The 12943-nt window shown below is 43.5% G+C and overlaps 1 protein-coding gene across 1 annotated transcript; it reads right to left on the reverse strand.

The window, feature by feature from the left end:
• Positions 1-1181: 1181 nt before the first annotated feature.
• mtmr6 (myotubularin related protein 6) lies at positions 1182-12580 on the reverse strand. The gene is made up of 15 exons (XM_076761789.1): positions 12350-12580; positions 9537-9668; positions 7553-7715; positions 7298-7455; positions 6456-6584; positions 4736-4870; positions 4484-4616; positions 4278-4387; positions 3964-4089; positions 3820-3869; positions 3611-3704; positions 3391-3497; positions 2331-2465; positions 2094-2220; positions 1182-1835 (listed from the first exon to the last, which is right to left on the reverse strand). Exons 1-15 carry the CDS (start codon positions 12371-12373, stop codon positions 1479-1481), a joined length of 1980 nt encoding a protein of 659 aa, XP_076617904.1. The 5' UTR covers positions 12374-12580; the 3' UTR covers positions 1182-1478.
• Positions 12581-12943: the final 363 nt, after the last annotated feature.

Here is a 12943-nt window from a genome sequence, read left to right on the forward strand (position 1 = left end):
GCGCATCACACATCCACTCGGTATGCGCTGGTTCTACATGTTGTTTCTTTGCTGCAATCTGATTGAGTTTGATGTTTGCTTGTATAGTCACTCCAATGCAATGAAGATCAAATCTTTTCTGAGCTCTAATAAGAAGCAACGTTACAACGTCAGTCTGGAGCTATAACACAGAGTTATTACGGTTTCAACACATAAAATCTGAGCCAAAACACACGGTCTGGCTCAAAAATAGATGTTGACTTCTGGCCTAAATTCACATGCCACATCCCCGTGGCAGAAAGCCTACAGTAACCCATTTAAAAGAAGGGTGTAGCCCAAAGCCATAACTGTTTTCTACAAAGACAGTTAATGAAGATTTAAAATTCCAAGTATGTCAACGTCCAGTATTAGTAGTTACAATGAAGTTCTCTTTGGTTTTGTCCATCAACACAGTCTGACATAATTGCTGTGTTGGATTTTTGGTGATGTTCCAGACGCATAATAGAGAATTTAAGACAAACCCTGAACAATTAAGGGGAAATTTTGCAAAATTAATGGTCAACTTTAATAAAATTGCCTTTAAAAATGTGCAGCTGTCATGTCTTGCATTTGAGACGACAAACAGGTCCAGTGTCTTGAGACTTGTATGACCCCAGTGTATCTGTGACACTGACCCCAGATCAGGGTCAGCAGTCATAAACAAGAAGTCACTGACATGGCAGACAGACATAACCAATAGGATTTGGGATCAATGCGGGTCAGTAAAGCAGATTATGTGATCAATATGAGATGTAAAATAGGATTACATGATCAATGAGGGAGACAGTTGACAGCTGAACCTTTTCAAGGTCTGAACATCACGTTTCCCATCGTCACAGTAATAGTTAAAGAAGTGGGATGAGCAGTGTTTATTTAAAAAACAAAAGTGCATTTAGTCAGATACAGTTTGCAGCGCAGCCAAACTTAATTTCCAGTGCGAGATTATCTTTAACGATCAGTCCCACTGAGCAAAATCAGCTCAGGTCACAAACAACATTCAGATTAGGCTGGATTCAAGCCTTTGGATGAGATGAAATAGTTCTGGTGCCAGAAAACGGGATTTTCTTTTAGTTTTCATGTTGAGAAATATTTAGATCACAGCCATTGGTTTTGAAAATGGAGTGAGTGAAAACCAAACAAACTGGAAGACTCACAATTTTTTTGGATGAATTTATTCTCTTATTCGATTCATTAATTCTTTATAGTGCTTTTCAACATTCATAAAAAAAAAACAAGCTTTTTTCCTATAGGTGCAGTATATGACATATTAATGAGGCTTTCCACTGAGATTTAGACTATACAGACACACAACTTCATCCACTCGGCCCATTCAGGACCATTGCGTAAGCACGTTATCGCACACAGAACGACAGCTTCCCCTTCACACGCACACTCTTTCAGTACGCCCTCTCGCTCAGTCACGCCTGTCCCTCGGTATCCCATAATCCCCCTGTTTGGTCTCAGCAGGTCATGCGTGCCACTCCAAACTCCAGACTGACAACAGCTGGCTCTTCTTTGGCCAGCTCGCTGTTGTATGTCCCTTCCAGTTCTCCGTAGCTCTGCTTCCTGCTCTCGGTGCCGCTGCTGCCCTCTACTGTCCGCTCCGTGTCGGTGCTCTCTGTGGCCTCCTCGCCCACCTCCTCCTGCTCGTCCTCCTCCTCCTGTCGCTGCACTTCTTTGTGGTTGATAGGCGCCCCCAGAATGAGGGAGTCTGGACGCGGCGGCAGGACGTTGGAGTTGGACCGCTGATCTCTGGTGGGAGGAGGTGCAGGGGGGTCAGAGGTCGCGATAGGGGTCACGCCAAGCTGGTGGAGCCGCTGTATGGAGAGCGAGGAACAAGACGAAATGTGAAATGGCTTATTTGAGGTTAATATTAACTGTTTAAATGTGAAAAAGGTTTTAAGATTAATATGTGTGTTCTGAGACCGCACAGCGGGTTAGATTTTATGTGCATCCACTGAAACTGAATGGGACTGTTTCAATTATTTTGTCCACCTCATTTAAATCAGTGAGGAAAGACTGAATTCAGTGTCCTGACTTGGCTCCATAGAGAGAATCAGTGCGCGTCAACTCACGCTCTCCAGTGCTTGCAGTGAGCTCTCTGCCTTGCAGCTGTTCTCCCTCAGAGTCAGGATGGTCTTGAGGATAGACTGACGTGGGTGCATGGACCGATCGAACTGGTGATACATGTTCCTCCAGAACCTTGGAAACACAAGTGACACAAAGGCACAGATAAGATGGATGGACAGAATGAATACATGGCACCATTATATATTTCGTGACAGCAGGGAGGTGAGGAAGGCTGCGCTGACTTGAAATTGTAGGGCAGAGTGGAAGGCGCCAGCACGGGGTGCGCCTCGGCGTAGGCAGGGCTGTAGAACGGATTCATGTAGTTCTGTTTTTCGCTCATCAGAAAAGCCCAAAGCGAGTGAGTCCGCTCTCTGAGTCTGGAGTTGGAGAAAAGCATAAAACATTCCAAAGTCAATTGACTAATCAAAAGAAGACCATAAAGTATCTGTTGAGTACAGATAGTATCAGCAGCAACAGACGCACAGACTGACGTGGCAGCAGAGGGGGCTTTCCAATAACAACGAAACCAGCTGAGCTTGTGTTGCGGTATGAAGTGTGGAGATAATCTTATCTCCGGCCAAGTGAAACGACAGAAAAAGCACATCCAACCTGCTACTCGGGTTATTTAACTGGCATCAAATGAGGCTTAACATCCAGCAGTCTCTAGTACAGCAACTTTTCAGTTGTTGAGGATACTTCCATCAAGTTAATCCACTGGGTCTTCACTTCCTCGGATGGTAGATGAAGACTATTTCTGTTGGTTCTTGCAGCCAACAACAGAGAAATTGGCGTGCTTTGCTCATAATGTTACCCTCCACATCTTCATGTTATTGGTGTCAGCCTTATAGCAACGGACACATTAATTACTGGATGTAACTCCAGTTCTATGAGTATGTGTGCTCTCCTCTACCTGCATGCTGTCGCAGCCACAGTGAAGTGCATTATTTTGAATACATGAACTTTCACCTGTCAACAGTAATGACAGTATTGCAAAATCCATATTGTGGCAGAATGTGACACAGGTGACAGTGATGAAACTGGTATACCACCCACCCCTGCCAGGAACGCTCCTCAAAGTCTGTGCTTCAGTGAGTGTGGACATTAGGATTAAGCCTTGATTTATGTAAGAGGCAGTACCCTGTGACATATAGGGAATGTCCATCTATGTTTGTTTACACAGTGAGGAGTGTCTCTTCAAAGCAGACAGCCAACAATGAATTAAACTCACTCATGACTTTGAAAACACAACTCCTCTACAAAAACATGTGCATGTGTGTGTGTGGGCGGGTGCATTGGACTCACTGCAAATCCTCTCTCTGTCTCTGATTGTTGCCAAGGAAGTTTCCATACTGACAGGAATGGACGTGCTCATGAATCTGCAGCAGGAACCACTCGCTGAACTCAAACGCCTGAGGAGAGGGTCATCATTCAATAAAAGCTGTACAACATATCCAGCTGCATTGACGACATATAAGCTCGTGTACATACGACACACTCCTCACACAGCTCACACACTTCACACCTGTGGGAACTGCTCCGTCAGCTGCCAGACACACTCCAGGAACTGAGTGAAGATAGGAGACACCTCCTTTGGATCCCCGTCAAGCTGGTCACACCTAAGTGTACACAGTTCAAGTAAGAGTCACATCCTGCCCATTAAAGAACAGCATTAAAGTCATTAAATATACATCTAACACTGTCGAGGCTTAACTGATCCAGTTGAAACCTCACCTGTCAGCAAACTTGTGGCCAAAGGAGATCCAGTCTTTCTCTATCAGCACCTGGAAGACAAACATTCAACAGAGGAGTGGGTTAATATTCTTATCAGCTCTTAAGTCCTTCTTTTAACTATCTGTGAGTGTTCGTGGTTGGTACCATGAAGCCCTTGATGGTGCGGTAGTAAGGCTCCATGAGCAGCGCCCCCAGGGAGCAGACCTGGGCTGTTCTGTCCCAGCCGTCTGAACAATGAACCAGCACACTGGCTCCTTCAACTGTCACCGCCTGGGGTCAAGAGTGAAGGCAGACAGCAGAGGATTGAAAGAATGGAAGCAGTGCTTGACAGTCTACGATGGATGAGAGGAGCTGGGCAAATGATGGGCACTGAGGTTTGGGTTCAAGGCGCACAGTTAAGATTTCAAGAAGAAACAAAAATCAAGGAGCAGGAAAGGTACTTTTTTTTTTTTTTTTACCTTGGTGAGAAAGATAGCTGCATCTACAACAGCTTTGATATGCCGCAGCCAGCCACTGCTCTCCAGGCCAACCAGGTAGTCACTCATAGAAAGAGACCGAGTCCCAATCACTGAGACACACACACAAAGACAGAGAGTCATTTCAGAGGAACAGTTTGCTGAATACATTGCGATGAGTCGTTTGTATGTAGCAACATGTTTTTAACCTTCTAACAGTTTCTGCAGGCTGGTCCTCATTACGTGGATGTTTTCAATGCCGACAAACTGGAAGCGGATGTTGGAGTAGTTGTCCTCGTTCTCATAGCCTTTACCTGCCGCTCGATTAGCTAACGCATTCAACTGCGGGACAGAAAAAACTGAAAATCAAATGACTGCAAATCTTCTGCAAGCTCTGTTCTCAAACTGTGTTTCAGTAGCGCTGAACCCATTTACACATACAGCACATTCTGCGCCGTTACCTTCGGCCTGGTATCCATGACATAGACGAATCGACAGTTGTGATTGGCCTTGCTGATGGCCTGCAGCATGCTCTCGTCTTCTAAGCATCGCGCGCTGAACCCAGAGAGAGGCTGACTGCATCGACACACCGCCGCCTGTCAGGGTGAACGGAGTACAATGATCAGAACGCATGGAAAAAGACGTTGCTGATGATTCTGATCCTCTTAGCCACAGCTAGCATCGATGCTGAGTCATAAAAATACAAAATACTGACTTATCAACTAAAACAAGAACATCTGACACCTTGCATTACCTTCCTCTATGTCTCACCTATAATCTAACATTTTACTTTCCGTTACAATTACGAACAGAAAAAACAAGTATCAGTGTATCAGCCTTCCAGTCCTGAACAGATAATTGATAATGACTCAGCAGAGTATGTGCTGTAAGTGCAGTGCGTGCCAAAAGCACATTGACTGGATGCCGAGTGCAGACAGATCATTTTGTCAAATCACTGTTGAGAGGCAGATTTTTCCAAGTCGACACACGAGTGAAAGTCCTGCACAGGGTTTGTGTTCTTCACTCCAGTTGTTCGACTGGAAAATCAAGAATCTAAAAGAATACATGCATGGGTGTGTGTGTAATCACCAGCGTAGAGAATTCCTATCATTCCAAGTCCAAATTAGATTAGTGTGAGCCCACACATCATGCTGAGGAGTGGGCTCAGCTAGTCCTTTGGATGGGAGACCTCAAGGAAAAACTAAGTTGCTTCCAGAAGTGGTGTTGGTCGTCTTCCCTCTGGTCCATAGCACACTGTTGGGGACTCTGTGCTGTAGTAGGTGGCGCTCATTGCATGAAACATTAAACTGAGGTCCTGGCTCACTGTGGCCATTAGAAATCCCATGGCACTTATTGCAAAGAGTAGGGGGTGTCCTGGCTGTCTCCATCTGGCCACCTAATCGTCCCTCTGTGTCACTGTTTCCCTTCCTCTCTGCCTCAAGCTGATGTGTGGCACAAAAATGGCTGCTGTGCTACACACTGGTGGTGGCAGCTGTGGTGAGTTTCCCCTCTTCACTCAAGCGCTTTGAGTGTCATGATAAAGTGCTAAACAAATGTAATCCATTATTATACACTTTGCATGTGCCTACAGTGCTGCAAAATGCATTTTATTTGATTTTTGTTTCTTAAAGTCTGATGATAGCAATGTCTGTTCATCAGTACCTCCGACATTTCAGAAAAAGATATCTACTCTCTCTCAAGATTTCCCTGAAATTTCACAGGACAAGACAGTTATTGCTAACAATTTTGGTGATCCTCTAAGCTTTCATCTATCACCACTTAGAGGTCAAAATTTCCACCTGTACACATGAAGGCACATCACATTCATCCTGTGTCCTTTCCTCTAGCACCACCTTGTGGAAAACAGTTAAGCTTGACTTTTTTTTTAAGACTTTAAAATGCATTTAAATTATTCACATGTTGTTTGTCCCTTTAAACAATTTTGTGCTGTTAGTGTAACGTCAAGCACAAACTAAGCACTAAACAGGCTGCAGACTTTTAGTCTGTCTTCACAAAACGAATGTACAGTTAAAATGCGCCCTCCACTTTCAAATGAAGTGATCAAAGAGAAATTTATCTTGAAAATGTATACTCTCTTTCTTTCACGCTTTCTCTTTAAACAATACACAAAAAAAAAAAAAAAAATCAAACCAAACTTATAATTACAGTTTATTACTGTACCTTCTTCTCTTGGTAGAAGTATGTAAGTACAGGAAAGCGTCCTTTGCTTCTGAACTTGGAACTCCCCACAATGATGGGCTTGCTGGCTGTGATGGGAACATACAGGTCTCGTGGATATGTCTCACACACCTGGAAAAACAAACACAAAACACACGCACATCACATACACACATGCAGATTTTAAACACTGGAGATAACCATGGAGCTCCATTGACCTCTTTCATGTGCTTAATGTTTTAATGTGTGGTGGACCAACTGGTTTTATCCAATACACCGTCTTAACTAATTTCCTAAAGTACCACCACACCCTCAGTGGAACCAGCTCATTACAACACAGAGACCCCTTGCGTCACACTTGATCAGACAAGTCTGGACAATGTTATGTAATGTAAAGTAATACTAAGTGTCAAACAAAACAAGCATACCGTATGCATGGCTTTGCTGCAGAGTAATCATGCAACATCAACAAACTACCACTCCTTTTCTTTGTGCTTTGTCGCAGGTTGTGTTTACGGCACATGAGACAACGCCGAGGTTCAACAAACTCAGCTAATCCTGCTTTAACTGTGCAGAGTGCTCGCTGTCGATCATCTTCTCTTTTCTGATTTTACTCTTTAACATTGATTTCATTGCTTCCAGTGCATGGACAATATATCCTTCCACTTACCAAAGCCCTTGACGTAATCTATGGTGTTCATGTGTTTGTCTTGATTTCAGAGGATGTTAGACTTTTACAAAAAGATGTATTATTCCATAAGAGCCTCCTCTTGAGGAATACCCTCCAACAGTGTTCTCAGTTTGCCACTTCAGACGGAGGACGCTTAAAAGACACAGCTGTCTACCTTGTAGTCTCTGTTGACGTCGGTGAGCTGCCACTGGTCGCAGGGGACGCCCATCCGCTCGAACTCTGCCCCCAGGTCGATGAGCTGCCACCCTTCCTCTCTCTGCTGGTCGTTCTGTTTGGGGTTGTAGGAGAATGCATAGAGCTCCTCATAGGATACTGCACACAGGAGGGAGAAATGAGAGAAAAAGCTCAACAAAACACAGTAATATGAAAGCACTGCGTGTGTAAGAACACAACACAAACTGAAACCCACCAGGCCGGAGAAGACGCAGCAGCGAGCTGTAAACATCGTGGCAATCTCTTTCTCTCTGGACCACAAAATGAACCACCCTGAAGTTGCGACACTGGATGACCAGAGGACAGCCTGTGGTGGTCAGGGAGAGCTTCTCCACAGACGCTATGTGGTGATGCAAGATCTGCAGGGGAGGAGAGAAGAGAAGGAGAGTTTAAGATCAGGTTTGGTTCATTTTCATTTACATAGGCTTCATTATGCTGAAAGAAAAAAACACACATAAAGCCAGAGTCAGAAGTCACTGTTAACTATTTATAATGTCACAATGATATATTCTGGTATGCTGGCACCAAATCACCTCCAGGACACTTTCATCTGACTAATGAAGAGAATCTGTTTCTAATCCTTGTGAACAGAGTCTTTGTTCAGACTAGAGGAAGGCTGTATGCCTACTGCAGCATTTGAAACTCCCAATAGAGATCTGTACTGAGTAAGAACAAAGAATAAATAAGATTCAGTATTTCTGAAAGGTAAGTGAGGATTTCATGAAAATGTATTTTGAACTGAGGAAAGTCCACATGACAAAGTAATCATAAACTGTTTAGTAGGACGTACAGAGGGCAAGAAGGACAAATGCAGCACATCACCATATTCAATGAGGGCAGTTTGAATCCCACAGGGATTCTAGCCATTGGAAATCATAAAGATGCACATACATTAGCATTGGCAATGACCAGAGAAACACCCTGTCAGGAAAGTGACGCACACACACACAGAAACGACCAGCTGTTGAGACAGACAGTAATTCCATTGCTGTTTAATATTTTATGAGGCACAAACAGTCTAACAAACTCTCTCTCTGACCAACAAACTGATTCTAAATTGCCTTCACAGATGCAGACGCATGCAGCACACTGCACACAGGCATCAACACACAAACAGAACTGAATGCACAACAAAGCAGTGGACAGTCCTGCTGCAGGCTACACCACGATAAGCACAAAAACAAAGAGGAAAAGTCAATGTTCCACTTTCTCAGTACATAAAGCAGGAAGGATGGTGGGGAGGATGTCCTGGCCAAGGATCTGCTGCACAAAGCATTTTAAACCACGCTAACATGTCCATAAAGACCAGTCACTGTGGCCATCTAAATCCTGGACTCCTATTTTTCACAATATTGACAACACTGTTTTCCCATATTATAAAAAAACTCAGTGTTGAAATTGCATCACATGAGACTAAAACTCTTGCACAAAGAATTAGGATGACTGCTCTGGGCTCATTACAACAGCAGTTCCTCCATTTCACCCATATATCTCTCACACCCCAACATTGCCACTGCAACATTAAAAAAGGCAACAATCAGCAAATCACGATGCCCTTCAGACTGTTGCTGCCGGACATCAACAACCCAGTTCTCAGTGCTATAACAGTAATCCTCTTTCAGGTGGAGGCAGAAAAACACACACTTCACGTGCACGCACTGAAGTCTTACTCGAGACCTTGCTACTGTATAATGAGGCTTTTCAACCTCTGCCCTACTTCCTCTTACCACACACAAGCTTGCACACTCACTCCTTCTGCCCAGCACATGCACACACTCCATTATGTTGCAGACTTCCTTGCAGTGGTCGAGCTGATGTCTCCTTTGTGCGACTGCTGAGAAGCAACACCGGGATTACATTTTCTGTAGAACAATCATTTACAACCACCACCTGCAGTTCAAACGTTTGTTTCAAAGCGTGGATCAGCAGCTCTAAAAAAGATCAACCGGGTGCAAATTCCAAAAAAAGATGCAAGTTTATGACAGAGGCAGCAATAATTTTGGAAGAAGCTGCTGGCAACGTCACACTGCCTACGTACATCCAGTGTAGAAGTGCATAAAAGCCACTTTTTCATCAAAGAAACACCAACGGTGCAATTATTGTGGTTGCATCCATAAGCAAAGTGCTGTGAATGACACCTGTGACGCTGGCAGGATGCAGTCACCACCGAAACCACTTACCCAAATCTCCTGTCCGGCAGATGTTGAGTTGTTAGAGCTGCTCTCCACAAAGATGAGATGTGTAGCTGTGAGGTACAGTGTGCCATTTGTGGATTTGTTGCTGAAGCGGTCCAGCAGTCGCACCTGCTCCACCTGCAAACACACACACACACAAAGAGATAACAACATTAATCAGTAGTTAGGTAGCAGGTGGGAGTTGAGTTGATTTCTTTAGCTGGGTGTGAAGTATAGAGGATACACTGAAAAGAGGAAAGATATGATCTTGCTAACAGGAGCGACACCAGGCTCCAGCTAGCACTCCGCCTAATCCGGACCACCTGGGCCTAATTTCCAGCTGCCAGTTCAATTATAATGATTCAAATGATTTCAGGATATGGGAGGAATTGCTCAGTATGGTACTGACTGAACATTTTTAGTTTAACCGATTGTTAGCACCTCAAGTTAAACGTCACTGTTTCTTCTGTTGTTGTTGTTCCTGTTACTCTAAATGCACTCTACTCCACTGACACACGCAACTGAAAACAGCACAAAGACGATACATTTAACGTTTTACCTCACTGTGTTCATTGATCTTTGTAAATATATGTTTTTCTGAATTTGATGCCAGCAACACATTTCAAATGAGGAGCAAAAACAAACTGGGAAAGTAGTGGAATGCTCCAAAAACACCTGTTTGGAACATTCCACAGGTAAACAGCTTCATTGGTAACAGGTGATAGTATCATGATTGGGTATGAAAGGGAAACATCCTGGAAAGGCTGAGGAAGACTTTGTGAAACTGCTGCCGGTAAACAAATGATTTACTTTTTACACAGCGTTTGGAGTCTGGGTCGTTAATATACTGCTGAGGTGTCGTCTCACAGTCTTCTTGCAACTCTGACAACTCTTCCATGCACATACACACCCATACTGTGGATGCTCACAGTAGAACATTTACTCAAGTCACACATTTTCACACAGGAAGAAGGTCGTGGTCCACTGGCGATTACCAACAACAGGTTTTAAAAACCACTGATGGTCAGAACGTCCATTCATAACTCTGTGAAATCAGGCTTGACAGTCAACCTGCAGTCCAGGATTAATGTGCATTAATGTATGCATACTGTCTACTACACTTTTCTTAGTATCACTAAAAACACATTGCAGGCCTTAACAAGATCTTTCCTAGCATGACAAGCATATATTCTACGACAGTTTGTGAAAACACTGCTAATAGACTTTGTCAGCTGTAACCATGACCCACAAAATAAATGTACACCCTTGAGTGCTGCATTCGCTTCAAATCTCATTTTAGAGTTCTCCTAATGCAAAAAAAACAAACAAACAAAAAAGTCTGCTGAGTGTAACTACACTGTGGCCAAGAAGCTATCGGACTGTTGGATTTGGACTGCCTGCTGCTGTCACTGCTAAATGTCCAAATCCATGATTCATCACACCAGCGGTTCTCTTGTTGACTCAGACATCCTCTCCTCGGCTTCCGTTTTCCTGTCGTTCTCAGATATGATGAAATGATTGTCTGCAGCCAGCAACCAGCAGGACACAGCTTGGTCACAGATAGGCTTCTTAGCACATACTGAAAGTCAGCAGTGTGTGTGTGTGAGTTAGTCTCATAAGAATGCTCATTACATGAAAGTTTAGATTTCTGTAATCTAGGCTATGCTTCAAGTGCTTCAGTGCATTGCATTGCATGCCGTTTCATTCAAGCAAACAACCACGAGCACCTGAAACAGTGCGACCACACCCCATGAGTTTGCCTGCAATCACACACACCTGGTCCCAGCATATCTTTATTCCGGAGGTAATGTACCGTACAATTATCCTAGACGCTGGGAAAATAGGTCACACTGTTTCGACATGATGAAGAAAGCTCACCTTTCAACATGAACAGCCTCACAAATACACACACTCAAACAGAGTGGCTGCAGGCCTAAAGCACGTCCCTGTCTTGTGAGCTGCAGAGGCTTATGCAGAATAAGTCTGCATGGTTTGGGTGAAGGGAAAGCCACCCGAGCTCTCCACAAGTATTTGGACAGTGACAGTTTTTGGGTGTGTTCCCTTTGTCCTCCAGCTCACTGGGTTTGAAATAAAACAGTGACTATGAGGGTGCTGCCCGCGTGCATTAACTGCAGCCCTTTTAATACATAAGCCAACACATTTATGGGACAAAATGTAATTTGATCAATCAATCAATCACAAAATCCACAACCCATAGACCCCACAGGCCACTCTGTGTGTTTTCCTGTACTGCAGCAATGGGCAGTTCTTACATTTTGGGGGGTTTCCGCCTTCAGTTTGTTCTCCAGTAAGTAATTTCGAGGTCAGGTGATTATCTTGGCCAATCAAAAGCATTCCACTATTTGATGTGTTGTTTTGGCTGTACGTTTACTGTCCAGGTGATGAAACAGCGGGACTACACAGTACATGAGAAAGACTTTCGGTCCTACAGTGGTCACTCTGGGTGTGAACATCTTCCCACTTTCAGAAACAACACTAGAGTGATGTTAAGTCAATCAATAAAAAGGCGTGTACGCCAGGTAGTAACGTTAGCATTACAGAAAGTGAGCCCAGCGATCTACTGCTGCACGGGAGAAACAAACAGCTCATTGATGCTCGTCACGTCTGACACTTCAAGCTTGCTGGCGACACCTGCTAGTCATCATGCTATGAGAGTGGCACACAAACGATAAATCTAAACATTAATAACTGGCAAAAGCTACCACACTCAAGCATTACACAAATCCCATCGAAACAGGCCGAGCTGCTGACTGTACCCCATCCATTTGTGATTAGCTTGAAATGTTAGCTAACGCTACCTTTGGCGTTCGGATATGCTCCATTTCACCGACTCGAAACAGCTGTCAGCGACTGCAAAGCTTCAAACGACGCCTTCCCGATACAACTGTATCATTGATAATATGACACCTTTAACCGCTACATAAGCCGCCTTTACTTTGTTGGAGGCATACGATATGTGTTTATTGTCAATTATTTCACTCCTGCATCCGCATAAAGATCCTGGCAAAAACGTCAACACTTACGGTGTGGGATTTCCGAAGTAAAAGCACCAGTTGTAAGTATTAAGACAGCTTAGTAAGGGTTTAGTTATCTCATTCTCTGTGAATCGTCTGTGTATTAGTAATTTCTTTTGTATTGAACAACAGAGTCGTGCGGGAACGAAGTTGACCAATATTACAGAATACTTTAAACAAAAAAAAAAAAAAAAAAAAAAAAAAGGAAAAAAAATAGCTGATTGTAAATCTGTTTTTATAAAAGACAAAATAATGTGAATTATGGTGTATCTGCAAAACAAATTCAGGCATAAAAACTGTTTATTTGCAATGGAAAACAAAATATAGAGAAATGACAAGAGTAACATCAAGTGATTTAAAGCAGAAATAATCAGCAAA

Source organism: Chaetodon auriga, chromosome 21, assembly GCF_051107435.1.
Source record: "Chaetodon auriga isolate fChaAug3 chromosome 21, fChaAug3.hap1, whole genome shotgun sequence".
Lineage (NCBI taxonomy): Eukaryota > Metazoa > Chordata > Actinopteri > Chaetodontiformes > Chaetodontidae > Chaetodon > Chaetodon auriga.

What these genes read in the sequence shown, in the direction of transcription:
- mtmr6 (XM_076761789.1), bottom strand. Translation starts at nt 12,373, where the DNA reads ATGGAGCATATCCGAACGCCAAAG. An exon ending in GCTGCGTCTTCTCCGGCCTG is followed by an intron (nt 7,456 to 7,552) that starts GTGGGTTTCAGT and finishes TCCTGTGTGCAG; the next exon opens with TATCCTATGAGGAGCTCTAT. An exon ending in ACTTCTACCAAGAGAAGAAG is followed by an intron (nt 4,871 to 6,455) that starts GTACAGTAATAA and finishes TCACCCTGACAG; the next exon opens with GCGGCGGTGTGTCGATGCAG.